The sequence below is a fragment of the Anopheles arabiensis genome, chromosome X (genome assembly GCF_016920715.1).
Source record: "Anopheles arabiensis isolate DONGOLA chromosome X, AaraD3, whole genome shotgun sequence".
In the NCBI taxonomy this organism is placed as follows: Eukaryota; Metazoa; Arthropoda; class Insecta; order Diptera; family Culicidae; genus Anopheles; species Anopheles arabiensis.
The window spans coordinates 7,901,667-7,920,469 of NC_053519.1; the positions used below are offsets into that span (position 1 = coordinate 7,901,667).

The 18,803-nt window shown below is 46.7% G+C and overlaps 3 protein-coding genes across 4 annotated transcripts; all 3 read right to left on the reverse strand.

Annotated features, from left to right (window-relative positions):
• Positions 1-1,098: 1,098 nt before the first annotated feature.
• Positions 1,099-10,073, reverse strand: LOC120905682 (ATP-binding cassette sub-family D member 3). The gene is made up of 9 exons (XM_040316686.1): positions 9,736-10,073; positions 8,927-9,516; positions 8,642-8,754; positions 6,330-6,520; positions 3,700-3,797; positions 3,149-3,612; positions 2,971-3,068; positions 2,406-2,894; positions 1,099-2,337 (listed from the first exon to the last, which is right to left on the reverse strand). Exons 2-9 carry the CDS (start codon positions 9,037-9,039, stop codon positions 1,924-1,926), a joined length of 1,980 nt encoding a protein of 659 aa, XP_040172620.1. The 5' UTR covers positions 9,040-9,516; positions 9,736-10,073; the 3' UTR covers positions 1,099-1,923.
• A 2,480-nt stretch (positions 10,074-12,553) lies between these two features.
• Positions 12,554-14,043, reverse strand: LOC120906642 (pterin-4-alpha-carbinolamine dehydratase). Its single transcript, XM_040318474.1, has 3 exons — positions 13,698-14,043; positions 13,359-13,436; positions 12,554-13,185 (listed from the first exon to the last, which is right to left on the reverse strand). Exons 1-3 carry the CDS (start codon positions 13,920-13,922, stop codon positions 12,883-12,885), a joined length of 606 nt encoding a protein of 201 aa, XP_040174408.1. The 5' UTR covers positions 13,923-14,043; the 3' UTR covers positions 12,554-12,882.
• Positions 14,044-15,689: 1,646 nt separating this feature from the next.
• LOC120906567 (GATOR complex protein NPRL2) lies at positions 15,690-18,363 on the reverse strand. Of its 2 annotated transcripts, XM_040318333.1 has the most exons (4): positions 18,221-18,363; positions 17,941-18,122; positions 16,855-17,835; positions 15,690-16,727 (listed from the first exon to the last, which is right to left on the reverse strand). In XM_040318333.1, exons 1-4 carry the CDS (start codon positions 18,245-18,247, stop codon positions 16,718-16,720), a joined length of 1,200 nt encoding a protein of 399 aa, XP_040174267.1. In that variant the 5' UTR covers positions 18,248-18,363; the 3' UTR covers positions 15,690-16,717. The 2 variants fall into 2 exon arrangements, with proteins under 2 accessions (XP_040174267.1, XP_040174268.1); XM_040318334.1 differs by having other exon boundaries at positions 15,690-17,835.
• Between the last annotated feature and the right edge of the window lie 440 nt (positions 18,364-18,803).

Here is an 18,803-nt window from a genome sequence, read left to right on the forward strand (position 1 = left end):
TTGTTGTTGGTAGAGTCGCTGATGTTGTCATTATCAGTTTGGTCTTTGCTTCGTTTATCAGCAATCTGAGGCTCGCTGCCGCCTGTTCAATCGCCTGGTAGGCTTCTGCTACATAGAAGAGCCGCATACCAATGATGTCTATATCTATGACGTCTATGATGCCTATAAGATAATTCGAAGTCCTGGATGGCCCTCTCTAGCGCCAAGTTGAATAGAGGACATGCAAGCACGTCCCCCTGGTGCAGACCTTTGGTGGTAGCAAAAGGCCCTGAGAGATTTTCATCCACCTTCGGCAAGTGACGTTGGTCGTTGTTATTCTAACTAGCCTTATCAGTTTTGTCCAGGAATCCAAAATAGCTCATAGCGTTGTATAATTTTACCCTTGCTATATTATCATATGCAGCTTTGAAGTCGATGATGAGATCGTATGTGTTGTATCTGTATTCTACCATTTTCTCCGAGATCTAGCGCATGATGAAGATCTCATCTGTGGTTGATTCTCCGTGATTCTCCGACGTGCGGGACAAGATGTTCCTGAAGGTTCAAGGATCATATTTTATAGGCCGTATTCAACACCGTAATACCCCTGTAGTTGTTGCACTCCAACCTATCTCCCTTCTTGTACATGGGGTAGATTATACCAAGATTCCAGTCACAAGGCATCGATTCGCTATTCCACACACCTCAGTGCCACTTTGATGAATATCGTTTTTTTCTAGTCGTGCACCTCCATTCTTGACCGGTTTAGCTGCCATTCCTTCAGTTCAGCGGCGATTCCGTCGGACACTATAAGCTAGTGGCTGTTCGCTAACCTAGCCGTTGAGCAATTCATCGAAGTACTGAGTCCACCGCGAGAGGACCTCTGGCTAGTTACTAACCAGATATCCATCCATGTTGCAACAGCAGGTTACCATTCTCCACTCAAGATTTAAAATATTCCGTCCGAGCGGTAATCAAGCAATCCATTATTTGAACGTTAGAAAAAAAATTTCAAAAATACATACATCTAAATCTAATTTGTAACTGTCTTCCCTTTTCGGACAGATGTTTTGCTGGACGCTCCAGCGGAGTTGGTACACAACCATCGGTCAATGTTGGTTTATTGTTTCTCCATGGTATATTCTTTATTTCTTTATTTTCGTGTCGTTCTTCGCCACTAAATTAAGCACCGAAATGAGACGAAGGTAGCGGAAGGAAAACTACGGTACAATGTGTGTGTGTGTATGTATCTATGTGTGTTTTTTGCATGCTGTTATGGTTCGCAAACTACTACATTATGGGTAACTGATAGCGCATGAGCCTTTGTCTGCATACGAATCTGCATCGCCTTCAACAAAACACGTGGAATGATAATAGACAGACGGGACAGACGGGCAACCGAATGTAAAAAAACAAATGTAAAAAAACAACCTATACCTCAACCCCGCAATCCGCTAAGCTCCTACCCACCAACCTCATCATCAGCTTTCTGGATTCAGAACGCTGTTTTGTGCACGCGAAAAACTGCATTAAAATGTGTTCGTATGTGAATTTAAAATAAAAAAAAAAAGGGAGAAGGATGAAATTTCACTAAAAACAAAAAGAACTGAACTGGTTTCCTGCACCCGTGTTTACTAGATTAGCTTTACAAACACCTATTATCGCGAGAGAACAAAAGTAAATATATGTACCTATAAAATAGCGTAACGAGTTCACTGTACGATGGAAAACAGAGAGGGCACACAGAGCGAAAGAGAGTGAAAATAAAAAGTCCCCTCTGCTTTGTTAAAAGAAAAAGAAAAATCGCACACGCTACTCGCTAAACGTTGCGTTAAAAAAAAAATAATGGAAATAGAAGAAGCAGAAGCCGAGCAGCCCGGCTCCACTTGCCGAAGGGAAGAAAGCGAAGTAAAAAAACAAAACACACACCCAACAAATCGACGCTTACGAGCCGAACTGGTCCTGCGTGCCCTCGATCGGCCCGAACTCGTACGCCCCGTGGCCGTCGAACTTGAGGTAGTAATCGTGGTGCGTCCAGAGCGACTTCCGGTGCGACACGGTGAAGAGCGTGATGCCGACCGCCCGGCAGTACTGGTACATGCTGCCCTCGACGTCCACCGACACCGCCGACGTGCACTCGTCCAGGATCGCGAACTGCGGATTGTGGTAGAACAGGCGGGCCATCGCGATCCGCTGCTTCTCGCCGCCGGACAGCACGTCGATCCAGTCCTCGATCGCGTCCAGGCCCTTCTCCCGCACCTGCAGGTAGGTGAGCTGCACCAGGTCGAGGTACTTGAGCAGGTCCGCGTCGGTTTTGCCGCGCCGCTTCATCTCCTGGTGCGTGTGTGGATAGATAATCTGTCGAACAAGGGAGGGGAATAGATTAAGCTCAAACGTACGGAAGCGGGACACAACCAACACCTCACCTGATCGCGCAGCGAGCCGAGCGTCATGTACGGGCGCTGGGGGATGTAGAACAGCTTGCCGGCGGGCGGTTTCGTCACCTTGCCGCCCCACGTCGGCCACAGCTCGCCGAGGATGCGGAACAGGCTGCTCTTGCCGCACCCGTTCGGGCCGCACACGAGCACGTTCATGCCGGACTTGACCTCGAACGTGAGGTCCTTCACCAGCACGTCGCCGTTCGGCGTCACCAGCGGCACGTGCTCGAACTTGATCAGATTGTCCTGGAACTTGAGCAGGCCCCGGCCCGGGCCGATGTCGCCCGCGTCCGCGATCGCCGAGTTGTTCACCATCGTGCGCTCGTACCGGCCCGAGTTGAGGTCCTTCAGCACGACCGTCAGCTCGGTCATGCGGGCGGTGAACCCGGCCAGCCGGGACATCTCCCGGCCGGCCAGCACCAGCCGCCCGATCGCCTCCGCCAGCTTCACCAGCATGCGGCCGAACGTGTAGTAGCGCTGGAGAGAGAGAGAGAGCATGAGAGCGAGAAATTGTTAAACTAAAGAAAGGAAAAGATGCCGGGCTGTGACTTACGCTCAACCGTTCGCTCTGCTGGCTGCCGGTCAGCAGCGGATGGTCCTTCTCGAAGAACGGCAGCGACACGGCGTAGAATCCAACGACCGTTGCAATGTCTTTGAAAGTTTGAGAGTAAAAACAAAACACACAATTAATACAAAACTTCAGCCCAAAACAGACCGAAACGGGTCCTTACATTTCGCCACCATGTTGTCCACGATGCCCATGCCGACGCGGAACTCGAGGAACTTGCGCAGGTGGCCGACGAGCTTGTTGAAGCTGGCCAGTATCGTCAGCTTCTCCCGGTTGTTGCCCTTGTAGAACGCGATCTCCTCCGAGTTGGTGATCAACCGGCTGTTCACGTACCGGAACTCGCCCTCCAGCTTCTGCTCCAGCACGGTCAGCCGGCCGGTCGGCTTGCGCAGGTTGGTGAGAAACACGCCGGAGAAGAACAGATACAGCAGCAGGATGCCGGGCGTCGTGCCGCCCAGGTTGGTCGTCAGCCGGTACACGTAGATGACGATGTCGAGCAGCGGCTTGCAGATGTTCGAGTACAGGTCGGTAACGCTCTCGCAGAACTTGTCAATGTCGGTCGTCAGCAGCTGGTCCGCGTTCGCTATCCGGTTGTCCAGGTTGGACATTTTGTAGTAGGTGAAGCCTCTGGAAAAAGTGGAAGCAGAAAAGAACGAAAGGTTTATTGTTTATCAACGGCACTGTACACTCCCTTCCGCCCGGTTGCGTACGCACTTCAGGTACTCGTTGTATAGGTATTGCGACAGGTTGGTGCGGAAGCGTAGCTTCAGCTCGCCTATGCTCCATTTCAGCACGTTGTTAACCACGGCAATCTGTGGAGGGAGAAAGAGTCATCAACTATTAATAGCTGTGCGTAACTAGACCATTAAATCTATTTTGTACAATTCAACTTCGCTTCTGCATCCTTTTTTAAGACTTTTTTCACAGTACGTTGGGTTCGCAACCTCACAGAAATAGTTCAATTGCAACTGATAATGTATCCCTACACATACAACACTGAATATTGTATTATTAAGGCAATAGCATGGAATGTAAATGCGCCTTTGTTTGTGTTGTCTCTTGCACAACACATCTGTCCTACGGCTTGGAGATTATCGTGGATGGTTCCAGCCATAAACAGGAGATAAAACTCGGATAGAAAACTATCATAGTATAACTTCAACTCGCGCTTGCTCCAAAGTATTCGACACGAGGGATGCACAAATCGCTTAAGAACTGCTGACTGTGTGCTATTGGTGCTAAACAACAATGGATGCTTTCCAAAAAAGGTCTGACCAAAATCGGACATGTCATGCCTGCCTTTGCAAGTGGATTACTAATTCTGGAGCCATCTATACCAAGTCGTTCGAAGAAATAGTCGTCTGGATCGGAGTCGTTTGGAGTCGTCCGGCGTCATCCAGAGACGTCCAAAGTCGTTCGGAGTTGCCCGGAGTCGATCGGAGTTGGATTCGTCCAGAATCGTTCGAAGTTGGAGTCGTCTGGAGTCTTCCAGAGTCGTCCGGAGTCGTCTGAAGTCGTCCGGAGTTGCCCGGAGGCGGAGTCTTCTGGAACCGGTCGGAGTCAGAGTTGTCCGGAGTTGAGGTTTTCAGGGTTTTTGGGAGTGCCTATGGAGTTCCTAAGATCTGTGACAGCTGAAGATTCCTTCCTGATGTCGGCTGGATAATGTGTGTGTTGTTTAAAAATGTATCTTCGCACTCTGGCTGCTTGACTTTGCAAGCCATCTGTTACAATTGACCTTTCTTAGAAGTTGTCAGATGCAAATAGTTCAACGTGTAGCAATGAGGGTTACGGGACTTGGGCATTATCTTCGGCATCAAATTAAATGTCAATCTCCATGACAAAAACACTACCAGCAAAGGTTTAAAGCTGCTAGGTTGCATCTGTAAACCCGCCGAAGATGTTAATGATACGATTTGCCTAAAGACTCTGTGTGGGTATGTTCAGGTTCCGCTCAATACTTTAGTCAAACTGTGTGTTATGGAATGTTTCATCCTACCTAGGCTATAGAACTCGCTGTTTACAATTAGGACTAGAATCACTTAGTCAAAAGAGGCGTAAGGTTGCTCATTGCGTGTTTGGTCCATAAATTGTTAGTCGAAGAATTTGATGCTCATATTCTACTATCGAGATTGAATATCTGGATCTGGACAACGGGAGCTCTAAGGGACGCACCTGAGCTACAGTAGGCATATCTACAGTTTCAAGGATCCTTTTTCAATGAAAGCCTTATCCTATTTGATATTAAACTTCAAAACCAAACTACTTCTTTTGTACTCCGTCAATATACTATTAAGCTTTAGTTTATACATTAAGCTTAAGTTAGCGTCAAAGCCGTCAATATGATCATGCAAGAACCCTATATTGCTTGTTCTTCTACAATGTAATTCTTCGCATTACGCGAAACAAGATCATGAATTTATTGTAGACTGACTTGTCAGAAGGTGATGGCTGACGATCACCTATTGATAGTATTAGTACGATATTGATAGTACGATATATTGAGCTTGCCTATTTGCAAGAGATAAATTAATGATCAGTGTAATGGATAAGAGTGAGATTCTTTACACTCTTCTGACAATGTGACTGCTTCGTTTGTTCAATGAAAGTGTTCACAAGGTACCGAAATTTGCAATTTGGATTGGTTTAACTTGATTTCCGTTCAACTCATACTCATATCCTATCCTGCACGTTCAAAATATGCTTATCAGTATCTGTCACGAAGTGCCTGAGAAGGTCCGTAATCTCTGGGTCATGTGGGGGAATATTAATCCTTGAATTTGAAGTCATCACAGGTGTTGCATAAACTGTTTCGTGGCTATCTACCGAGCTTTAACAACTTAGTAAGTAAAAAGGACGAAAATTATAGATAATGTACTACTCTAAGGGCTCCCTAAATGCTCTCAAAATATCAGTAGACTCTCTCTACAGTAGTAGACTCTATAACATAAATCGATAGAAAAAATCGATCGCTCTTATCTAAACTATCAGTTGTATCAGTTGCGTTGCATTGCAAAACTACCGAACATTTATTCCACAGCCAAAAAATCAATTGACTCGACTTAACCCGTTTGCGAGCGATAACCAACTATGACACAGCAACATACCATACCGGGACCAATTCGAATTTAGCGATTAGATTCGTAAGACACGAATGAAAAAAAAAGAAGCAAAATAGCATAGCGCTCTCTACACATACAAACTCGTTAGACATGACGCGATACCAACACCTCCCACCACTCTGCTCAATCGCTTCTAAACCCTTCAGCTGCATCTATCTCGCTCGCTCTCTCTCTCTGTTTATGAAACACTTCTCCCTACTGCTAGATGACGACGACGACACTTACCGCGGGCAGCGCGGACAGGTACTTGACCAGCGCGGTCCGGAACTGCTTCTTGTTCATCGTGATGATTGTGCTCTCGATCGCGGTCGCATTCTGTATCATCCAGATGTCGCTGACCGAGCGGGCAATCAGCGACAGTGCAATCACGACCAGCAAACCGTTCTCGACGCTCCATTTCTTCGGTATGATGATGCCTGCGAAAGGAAGGGATGGTGGTAAAGGGGAAATGGAAGCGAAAAATTAGAGCAATGCACGTACGCACGACACCGCTTAATTTGTGCAATTTGTTGTATAGTGGCCCCCCGTCCCTGGCTGGTTGGCCCTCGCTAAGGCGATTCGTGTTCGGTGCGCTGGACCGGCCGTATGACCTTGTGCGGTACCGGCCCAAGGTTAGCAAGCCATCGATGCGTATTGCCGCCCGCCGATTGCATCGCGATCGTGCATTTATATATCCAATATATATTTGTTCAGCTTTACTGGATCTTCTTTTTTTTCATACACTCCTTAATTGGTTTTCAACGGGCATTTTTGAATTTTGAATGTTAATTTCACTTCCTCACAAACGGTGGCCGGTGGTCAGAAAAAGCACATCTCATCGTCTCGAGCGCGTGAAACAAAAACTAAAACTAGCCACACAAACAAAAATGACAATCATTCTATGCTTTGCCGAAGCATTTGCGTCAATCGCGCCCTTCCCCACCCACTTCTTTGGGGTTGGAGAGGCATTCCGCGCTACAGCGCTCGCTTATATAAATAATGATTCTTCAAGATCATATACGAAACGGAAGAGTGTACAAAAAAAAGTTGTTCCTGCGTCTGTACCCTTTTCCAAAAGGAGGGGCGGCAAATGGTACATGCCAAACATTCTTCACAGTGCTGCAAAATGTCATGAGCATCACTAGATATTCACCAAAGAAAACAATGAACAAATCCATGCTCATTGTTTGATACTCAATGAAAGTGCGTCATGGCAAGCCGAACACGACATGGAAGTGCTTGAGACAACCGCAATATTTCTGACTGACAAGCTAAGTTTAACGCCGTTACAAGCATAATCATGAATTTTTCTGGCAGTGAACATTGCTGCCAAATGTCATTGTTACACTCACCAGCACTCATGACTGCAACGAAGCTCAAATCAGATCACGTGCACAACTAAGATGATCAAAGGTAAGACTCAAACTGTTGGTGGACCAATCTCCTGCTTGATGACATTTTGTTTAGCACCCAACTCTTGATCACTCACTTGGTCATGACATTTTCTGTCGGTGATCAACACGACACGAAAACAAAGTGACTGACCAAGAGCTGGTTGCACAAAATGTCATCAAGCATGTGATGGTCGCAACAACTGTTTGAGTCTCACCTCTGATCATCACAAAGGGGCTCGTGACGCTGACAATGATTTTGTTTCAGCCGGAATTAGTGATGACTATGTCAGTGCCTTTTTGCAGAACTGATGACTGTAAAAAAAGTCATGACTTAGTGACTGACCAAGCGATGATCGCAAAAATGTCACGAAACATGCATTGGTCACACCAATCGTTTTGAGTATCACCTCTGATTATCACCATTGAGTACGTGACGCTGACATGGAATTTGTTTCGGTCAGATTTTGTTATGACATTGACAATGACATTTTTCAGCACTGATTCTTCCAGTGTCTTCAAGACACAACTTTACATTCCAACCCCTTCCCACTGGTTTGCACACACACACACCTGGCCATGCTGCTTTCAAATGCAAATGGTTGCATGCAGCGGTGGGTGGTGGTAGTGGCTGATGGTGAGAAGGTTGACCTGGACGACTCGCGACCGTTCCATTCCGGAATCATTAATTAATCCCTTTTTCAAACACACACACACACACGCACACCAGCGTGGATTGGCTGTGCATTATTCATTTGCGGTTCGGAGTGCTCGCACTATCGCACCCACCCGGCCGCGCACCGTATCAAATCGATACGGATACGGCGGCGGCGGCGCTGGGGTGCTGCTGCTCCACCGAAGGGTTCAAAGTTTCGTGTCGCCACCAAGCACAGTCGCTGACCGCACGCACTCTGCCATCGCGTGGACTTTGCCAACCCCACCGGTTTAATCTAACCGCCGTTAATCAAACCGTGTCTTATCAAGCAGGGGCGAAATTGGCAACAACGACAAAAACAATATCATCATCATCATCACCGGGCAGGTGTGCGTGTGTGTGTGTGTGCCTTTCCCCGCCTGTTTAAGCCCTTAACAGACTGCGCCGTGCCCAGTGGTGCGATTGCCCAAAACCGGACGGCCGGGTGGGGGAGGTTTTTGGGGGGCCCTTACCTAACAGCGTGCGCAGCTGATTGAAGAAAACGGCATTGACGTGGGCCTTCGGGCTGCGCTTTTCCTTCTTGTCGCTGATTAAATATTGTATCTCATCCTCCGGTCGCTGTTTGCTGCAGTGAAAAAGAGAAAGAGAGAGAGAAAACACGCTTCAGCGAGAGTGGTCACACCCCGGTCTACCCACACCAAAGGGCAAGGGCGACCGCGTCGAACCGGATACCTTGAACTTGTCCGGGGAATGGGAGGTGGGGGGCAGGAGGGTTTGGAAACCGGTCCCTTGCTTACCGATTCTTGTGGATCTGCTTGCCGTACAGTATGATGCAGGCGGCCGCCGTACATCCGGCCACACCGACCACGGCATTCTGGTTGCCGAGCAGCTTGCTCAGGTTCGGTGCCATGGTGCTCCCCGCCTAGTACAACGCTACACGCCCGTCACACAGTTGATCGTGGTGTGGTGTTCCCCCCGGGTGGGCAGAAGCGATTTCCGGTCGCTGTCAGCGGACCGGGACCAGGGCAGGTTGATCGGTGGCTTCACTCCCTCGGTGGAGCAATTGACACACACACACACACACAAAACACACACACACACACAGACAGTATCGTGACACCTTATCGTGTGTCACACCCAGCTGTCAGAGAGAAGGAGAGCTGGCCCCGCGTTACGACGACGACGGCGACAGGGAGGATGATGAGCTGCGAATGGGTCGCGAACGGTCCGTAACCAAGTCCAGCCCTGCTGTGTCTAGCGGACGCCCGCTGATTACCTGTGTCCCGCGACTGATGGGATGTTGTCCACACACAGACACCCCCCACACACACACACACACACACACACAAACAAGCACGCAGCGCGCGACGCTCTAGTCCACCAACACCTACAAAAATAAACCAATAGAAAGAAGAGCAATCGGTGTGTGTTTTTGAGGCGAGCGCGAGCGAGACGGGGAGTGTCGGTGGTGAAATAGATGAGTGAGCGATGGTTTCTTTGTTGTTTTTTTTTGTTACGCTGGGATGCGAAGGCTGTCATCCTGATGTAGCTCACCAAACCTCCGCGCTTCTTCACGTCCACGGGACGGCATGAAAAACAAACTCACCTGATAGTTACCCGAAGAAGAGGCTAAGGGCCCGAGACCTGCTACACCAGCCCACCTCAGTGGCAATGGGCAAATCGGGCACGGGGGCAAACAACAACCAAACACACACGCACGCCACTTTCGCCAGCGGAGTGGAGGAAAAAAACTTTCCCGTTATTGTGTTGACGTTCGGCTGTTTGGCGAAACTGAACTCGAACTCCAACTCCCAAGCATTAGTTCCCACCGCCTCCCCCTCCTGCTTTACCTGGCTCTTGTGGGGCTTTTCACACCGTTTCACTCTCGCCAACACGTACACAACAATAGCGGATGCAGAGTGTGTATGGGTGTATGTGTGTGTGTGTCAGCTGTCAGACGAGTTCGGTTGATTTTTCAGCTTCGGCATTGTTTTCGTGCTGAGAAGCTTGTCGCAAGGGAATCCGGAGCACTGTTGGTCCCATGTGGGACTGTGGGGGAACTTTTTTCTTTTTCGTTTTCGTTTACAATTGGAGGAAGGCTGTTTTCGATTCGATTGAGTTTCACTATGTGTATGTGTTTTACTATTTCAACCATTATGAAGAACAAAATAAAACTAAATTATTGGATTATTTTTGACTATGTGTAAGTAGGGAAAGCATTTGTTGACAAACAATTGCCAAATTTCATATTTTTGCGTTAGCTCTTACTGTACGGTCTGTTTCCGCGTTTCTCTACTAAAGAGGTTTCGCAGATACATAGCATTCAAAATTTAACTGTTTACGTGTCACATCGGTACAATTGGTTCCGAAAATACTGGAAATGTGGGTACATACTGTATCTAAGTTACGCGGTTTGTTCGCTCCCAAGTCCTCCACGCAACTCGACTATACGCGAAAGTGTAATGATAAGTTGTTTTGCAAAAAAAAAAAAACAGCTCATTCAGTAGGACACCTTTTATTCAGCTGTCCGTATATCCGTGTTGTTAAGAAATGACACTTCAATACAAGGGTGACATTGTGCGCTGAGGATAATATTTGAAAGAGCCGTTATCAGAACATACGGTCAAAACAAAAATGCTAAAATGTATGGTATATTACAATATTTTCATCAAACAAACATGAAGTTCATTGAAACTGACTGGGTTTTATCAAAACATAATATAAATTAAACAAAACAAAAAATTTAGCGATACAAAAAACGTACTTGGACCCACTATCCGTGTTATTGTATGATCCGGGCGAGATCGATTCCCGATGTGCCTGGACAAACGGCGTATTTTTATTTGCATTTTTAAGCAAAAAAAAAAATTCTACACAATACTTGGAATAAAATTACCATTTAGTCATTTTTTTTTGTTCTTTAGCACAACACCCGTTGTTGGTCAAGATCTGCCTGTACCACTAGGGAGCTTGGCTTTCAGTCCCCTATGTATTATCATAAAGGCCTTATTAGACGGAGGAAAATACTGTCATTCGATTTTGAAATCTATCCTTCAAACAGGGTTTGACAGATAGATGCCGGAAGATAGATGCTCAATTCCGATTTGCTCGAGAGTAGATTTCTACTGTGAATGTCGGTATGAGCGTATTGCATTTCTTGATAATGATGAATTAAAACAACAAAAATGGGAAACAACGAATTATTCTTTCGTATAAAGCCAAACAAAATCATTAAATTAAATAATAAATGTAAAAGGTGACAGAACAATTATCTTGCCTTATTACACGTACGAGAGGTATGTTTGTGCCAAAGTCTTAGTTTGACAGATAAATGCACATCGAGAAATGACAGTATTTTCCTCCGTCTAATAAGGCCTTAACAGGATAGTTAGTCCTATGGGGGCACGTTCCATTCGGGGCTTGAATCCATGACGGGCATGTTGTTAAGTTGTACGAATTGACTAGTGTTCCACCGGACCGGCCCGACAAATAAACTGTTAAATTTCGTAAACCGCGGATCTTTTTACAGGGTTTTCCTATAGAACTCAAGACCGCGGGACACTTTGATGAATCTGCGGGAGTCAATCGCAAGACTGCGGAACGATGCTTGAAAAAGTTGTTGAATACATGAGTATAACAGTGTTAAACCTTTTGAAATGGTTTTGAAACATTCAATCAAAAGGGAAATTATTTGCCATATGACGATTGATGTGTCAAAGCAGTTCAATTTGCTCAAAGAACTGTCAAATTTAAAAAAAAAGACCGCGTTTTTCTCGGGGACCGCCAGTACCCATTCCAGGGCAGGTACAAAAATACTGTCCGCGACCTGTCGGCCTTTCATTTGAGAGGTCTGACTTGCAAATTGGCCGTTAAAACGCCGAGCAGATCAACTCTTAAGGAATGTATGAACAAGTTTTTTTTTTACTATGGAAGGAACTTTTAAAATCGAGTTTTTTTAATGAGTCGTGAACAACTCTATACACTCTAACTTGTTCGCAATTGATTCACTACATTGTTTCCAACCGCATTGACCATTCCGACCGGCCCGAGCAAGACTTTAAACGTACTAGGTTATTTAGGAAGGTTAGTATATTAGGTAAATTGATAGTATTTTTTTTTTCTTGAATATTATTTCCGCATATGACCGCAGCTTGAAGTAAATCTAGCCGTCTGATTATTAATTCTCACCACTGTAGTGTGCTCCGTAAAAAAATCCAAAATTGTATGCCTATCTTTAGCCGAGGCACTGTAGCAAACACACGAACGGTGACCATTTTGCTCCGTCCTCCCATTGCGACTACGTTTGCGGCGTGCGCTTTTCCATAGAAAGCTCCTGATTGTCCGGTTCGGATGAAATCGTTCGACAGGGGGCAACATGATTGGGCAAGCCGACCAGTGGCGTGTTGCGACACGGCCGCGAGAGATTTTCGTATGAATTTCATGTTTTTATTTAACAAAAAAACGAAAGGAACGAAACGGAGCATTTAAGTTTGAGCGGCCGAGATTATCGGTACCATGGCCGTCCTTGTTGTCACCAACGTGGAGGCCATTTTTCTTTTTGCTTTACAATATGCGTGCGCGCTCCGCTGCTCCAACACAGATTTTCCCCCCTTTTTTTTCTTGCATCAAAATGCAACCAACAGACGAACGGGGTACCATTTCCTAACAGCCAATCCACTCTCCTCTGCTTAGCAACACGTAAGCTCCCCCCCCCTTCCTCCCTTTCTTTCCCTATCTGCCTAATCAATTCCGCTTAGTTGACAACAGTGGCAACCTGGTCGAGGAACTGGGCCAGCTTCACGTCACGCTCGCTCAGGCCGGCACAGTCGTGGGTCGCGAGCGTCACCTGCACCTTGTTGTACACGTTGAACCACTCCGGATGGTGGTCCATCTTGTCCGCCTTCAGTGCGACGCGTGTCATGAAGCCGAACGCTTCGTTAAAGTCCCCGAACAGGTACTCCTTGTAGATGGCATCCCGGTCCTTCACCATGGTCCAGCCGGCGGCGAACAGCGGGGTCAGCAGCTCCGTACGCTGCGCTTCGGTCAGTTTAGCAAGCTGAGGGGGTGGGAGAGGGGAGATGCGACACAAAAATGGCAACAAAAAAGAAATAATTTAGTTATTTGCAGCCAAACTGCAACGGTTCGTTCAGCCACCTGTTGGCATCGGGAGTAGCATACAAAAACACAAAAACAGACTAAAAAGCAAAGAGGTCAAACGGTGACACTTACCATCTTTTTCTTTTTGATATTGGACGCACTCGCGTAGGTTCGATACGGGACGGTACGGTGCACGCGGTACTCGGGCGACTGTACGTTGGGAATGTAACGAGATGAATAACGAGAAAGATGGAGATTGTGAGCTGCTCAGGGTCGGGAGAGAGCAAAAAAAAAAGTGAACGGCTCCACGCGATGGAGCGCGTCGATGGTGGGAAAAGTAGTGAGAGGGGGGGGGGGAGGGGGGGTGGAGGGAGATAGGGAAGGAGAGGCCCGGAAGGAGTGAGGGAGACGCTGTAAACAACGCGAATGCGTGCGGACCGCACATCGGCGCGACCAGCAGTAACGGCCTACCTTCGGGACCGGGCCGGCGTTGCTGGTATTGGTGCCGACCGTTCCCGCGAGAGGCAGATTCAGCGGTTGGATGTCGCACTGCAGCACAAAGGTACGGAACGACGCTCGGGCCAGCCTGTGCGCCGCGGCCGCGACTCCAAACAACCTCTCGACCGCCAGCCGGGTCGGAACACACCGCTCCGAGCTTTGTGGCTGTAGGATGCGGGTAAGCATCGTTCCTGGCATGCCGTGATTTTCCGCTTTTCCACTGGTTTGTTGTTGCGCCGGTTATTTTATATTATTTTTCGCGTACACTTTAACAAGGTGTATGAGGATGAGGAGTTCTGCGGAGCAACGTTGACGTTTCCCGACCTGCCATTAGCAAAACAGGCAGCGCCCGAGATACGCCACTAATGGGAACCTCAAACATGGCCACAGCATGCTGCTTTCGCAGCCAAAATATCCCTAACTTTCGTGTTACTTTGCATGGCGTTTATTGGCTTCAGCCAATTAAATCAATCTTTTGATATATTGCTGACTATTTATTGCAATTTTCAACAATCTTTATAGAAATAGAACATTCGACCAGAAATTGATTTGTCAAATTAGTCGAATTTGCTTAAAGAACTGTCAAATTTAGAACACCGCGTATCTCGGGGATTACCTGTACTAACGGCTCCCTGTCACTGGCAACTGAAAAAAAACATTTTCCAGGAAGTCGGGGTACCCGAGGTAGCCAGCGACTTTGGAGGCTTATAACTTTTGAATGCGCAATCCAACATCGATGCAGTATTTTGAAGAAAATTGAATAAACAAATGCAGTTTCCATAACTGTGCAGAGATTGTTTCAACTCGCTACCGGTTTTTAGTTACAGCTTTTCAAAGTTGACAGGATTTTTTGAAAAAAATGACAAAATGTAAAAATTATTATTGTCAGTACATTACAATTTTTTACAGCAAAATGGCTCTAGTAGTTTTGAGAACTGTATATTACACGTCTTGTATGTATTTTTCAGATTTTTTGTACAAGTAATGAAAACGATAAAGGAGTTTCAATTTGAATAAAAACCGTTACATTATGACATTAAGACACCAACATCAAATAAATTGCACACACAATGTTTAAATTCAGTCTCTTTACAATGTTTAATCAACATAACTTACCAATGGAGACCATTTTATGAAGATTTTGCATTTTCAGTAATTGCGTATTTTATAAAATTATGATGACAGATGTGTTGTAACGGTTTTTGTACAAATCGAAACTCCTTTATCTTTTTTATGGCTCATAGGAAAAATCCGAAAAAAAATTTGCTAGTCACGTCTATATACAGTTCTCAAAACTATTAGAGCAATTTTGCTGTAAAATTTTTGTAAAGTACAGAAAAAAATGTTTTTTACATATGGTAATATTTTTCCAAAAAAAAATCCTGTCAAGTTTGAAGAGCTATAACTTAAAAACAGTAGCGAGTTGAACCAATCTATGCACAGTTATAGAAACTGCATTTGTTTATTCAATTTTCTTCCAAATCTCGCATCGATATTGGATTACGCATTCAAAAGTTGTAAGCCTCCAAAACCTCGCTGGCTAGCAAAAGTAAAATCTAAAAAACAGGTTATTTATGCTCAAACAATTCTACGAAAAATTCCAGAGAAAGATGGCTGTGGTTTACACACATATTGCAAATTTCAAGTCAATCGGATTCCTAGAATCATAGAATGTTCCAGGCAATCAAAATCGATTTGGCTTCCCGAACGATTTTCAGATCAAGACGACTGGCTGTGATTTACACACATAAGGGCCGATATTATGTGAGTCAAACAAAAATGCTGATTTTCGATTATGATCCGAAAAAGATAAAGGAATCACGAAAAAGTTTGTATAATACCAACTTTGTGACACACATAAATGGCCCTATAGTCCAAAATTCAATATTATCAAAAAGTCAAAGTAGCTCCAGGGCTAAAATTGAACTTGAACCAATAGATATAGATATAGTAACAGCTATCGGATATAGGTATAAATACGGTATATTTACACAATTTTAGAACCTTTCGGCGCAATTGGTAAACTTATTATAAATCTATATGAGGTTAAAACTTAACTTTACGCTTAAAATGAGTTCCTAAAAATTGAACATATAATTGTTACTTACAATTGCTGTGTGGGTATGCGCTCACAGTACGACCCACGCCAATTAAAATTTTTTGTTTTCAGCATTTTCCTAAAACTGATGGCACATGAAGATATTGAAGATGCTCACAATATTTATCAAACCCCAAAAAAAATCTCATCTAATAACTGTTCGCAGCAAAACGAGCTGCATCGTTGAATATTGTAAATAATTAATAAAATGTCGAAATAATGTTCTATTGCTTTTAATCATGAGTTTTGAGCATGTTTCGAGCGCTTTTTCCGGCGACATACCATGCCCAATCATTGTGCCTAACTGAGTGGAGAAACCAACGAGCTAAATAATACCGACAGTTAAAATGGCAGCAATATACGGGTGCTTCCGATTTTTCCGGCCTCATAGACAGATGTGCTAAAGCTACGCTGCTATTATGGAAACAATGGTTTATTGTTATTTTGAAGGATGCAATAGACATCCCAGCACGGGCCGGCCCGGCAAACTAATCTCACGCCCGTTCTGCGCTGCACGCTCGTCTGCTAGGTCGCACGCTACCGTAGAACGTACACGTGTTACACGTGTGCATAGAATAGAAACGGACAGTTTTGTGGGTTGTAAAACTTCAGTCTAGTAAACGTTGGAACATATTTTTCCCTTTGCTTGGCTGCTAGATTGCTGGTCGCGGCTAGACGCATAATGGCTACACACAGATACACACATACACACACACATGCACAAAGGCACACTAACACACTGACGAGTTAAAACTTAGGTGCCGATTTTGAACCTGAACCAGAACCTTACACAGCAGCAGGTGGTTGCTGTTGCTTTGGATGCTTCGGAAGCTTTTTTCTGGGTCCTAGGAGTGCCCGACATGTATGTAGATAACCTAACCTAACACTAAACAATTTAAAAATACCTGGAAAAAAGAACAATTAAACACATTCAGAATACGACGGGGCGATGCGCGCCAGCAGCACGGTGCCTCGCAGCGCCTCGGCGAAGGAGCGTGGGGTCCACACTGGGAGGGGGGCGGGCGTTCTTACTTCCAAATGACGGTCACGTTCGAGTCCATGTCGATCTCCTGCTCGATCCGGCTCGGCGACAGGCCCGTCTTGCAGCAGATCTCGTCCAAGCTGTTCAGCCCGGTGTACAGCTTGTGCTTGGGCGTCGGTATCGAGCCGGTAAAGATCGGGTACTTGTTGATGCAGCGGATCAGGTTGTGCTGCAGCCCGAACGACACCAGCTTCCGCTCGTCGATGTTGTTGTCGCGCGGGCAGAGCCGCTGGCACAGCGAGCGGAGCGTGACGCCGTGCGTCATCTGCGAGTACAGCTGCAGTATGCTGAACAGGCTGGGCAGCCGCACCGTGTCCACCTTTTCCGCGTGCTGCAGCTGCACGTACCGGCGGCACTCGTCCGCCAGCGCCCGGTCGCGCGTCAGCTTCTGCAGCTCGCGCGTACACATGTACACGTTGCTGTACTTGAGCAGGGGCAGCAGCTGCATCACGCCGTAGTACACCAGGTTCTGGATGCACGACTTCACCAGCTGATTCTCGACGTCCGCCTCGGCCGCGATGCGGGCCACGTGATTGATGCCGTTGATGAACGGCAGCACCTGCTGCGTGGTCAGGTCCCACGAGTCCGGGTCAGTGTCCTCGAACCCGCGGCACATCAACGGCACCTGGTGGTCCTGCACGGCCGGCGGGTCCGCCTTGAGCGGCCCGATCTTGAGGTAGATCGTGGTGTCGCCCTCCACGATCGTCGCGACCTGGCGCTGGTTCAGGTCGCGCAATATGCACGACAGCAGGTTGCAGATGTTGCCGTTGTTCTCCGCGTTGGACAGAAACGAGCCCTCCTCCTCCATCATCAGCAGATACTCGGCGAGCTTCTTCACCACCGCCTCGTACTGGACGGTCCGGGACCACGAGTCGAACACGAAGCACAGGTTGAAGTAGAAAAAGTTCCGCTGGTAGCGCACGTGATTGATGCGCACCGGATAGCCGATCACCTTGTGACCGAGGGTGTTGCTGCGGGAGACAGAAAGAAGGAGAAAAGAACGGGGGCAAGTTAAGTGAAAGCTGTAATTGTGGGGGCAAACAGATATTGTGCGCAGGATAGGATCGTGGTCTCACATGGTAAGGATGCATCGTTGCAGCTGCGGCTTCGGTATGATGTACGTGCGAATCGAGTCGAACACCTCCTTGGTGATGAAGTTCTCCGGCACCTGGCAGCTGATTTTCGACCCCGCCACCACGTGGAACTCGCTCAGCAGTATGCAGCGGATCGGGCCGTCCTTCGCCTTGCCGGATTTGGGCTACAAACAGCAAGCAAACCAGCACCAGCCATGCAAACAAACATTTTGATGTTAAGCGAGTGAAGCGGAGGGGAGGCGGCACAAATCGAAGCGCTTACCTCGCGGTGCAATTGCTCCCGGTCCATAGTTGTCGTTGGCGAAGCGCAGTTACATATTTCCTTAAAACTAAACAAACTAAATCCCTGGGCACAGCACCCGAGCCGTGGCCGATGCGGGTTGGGATTGCTGATGGGCTCCGCTGGTGACGTTTACGCACCAACAAACGGTGCTTGTCATAACAAACGAAGCAGCGTTTACACTACGCGCAGCATTTTGCTACGTTTATACCGTGCGTGTTGCTCTTTGTAGCTCACTGTTGCTAATTTTAGATGTTTGAAATCTCCAATTCCAAGGATCAACGCTGGAATGGGATCAATTCCACGAATGGCACCGAGTTAAGTCGTTAGACCAGTTCCAGCATTAAGATGGCTCAAGAATAGCTTCAAACGAGGGCTTAGAACAATTTTACCCAAATGCCAGAAATCCGCTCAACGACCACTCAACGGGTTTTCGAAAAGGCTCTACTCCTCAACCTAAACCCCAAATGCCACCAATCCACTAAACGACCACTAAACGGGTTCTAAATGGCTGAAGCTGTCAACTTGAAAGGAATCTAAAAAGACTTCGTTTAGCAGACGGCAT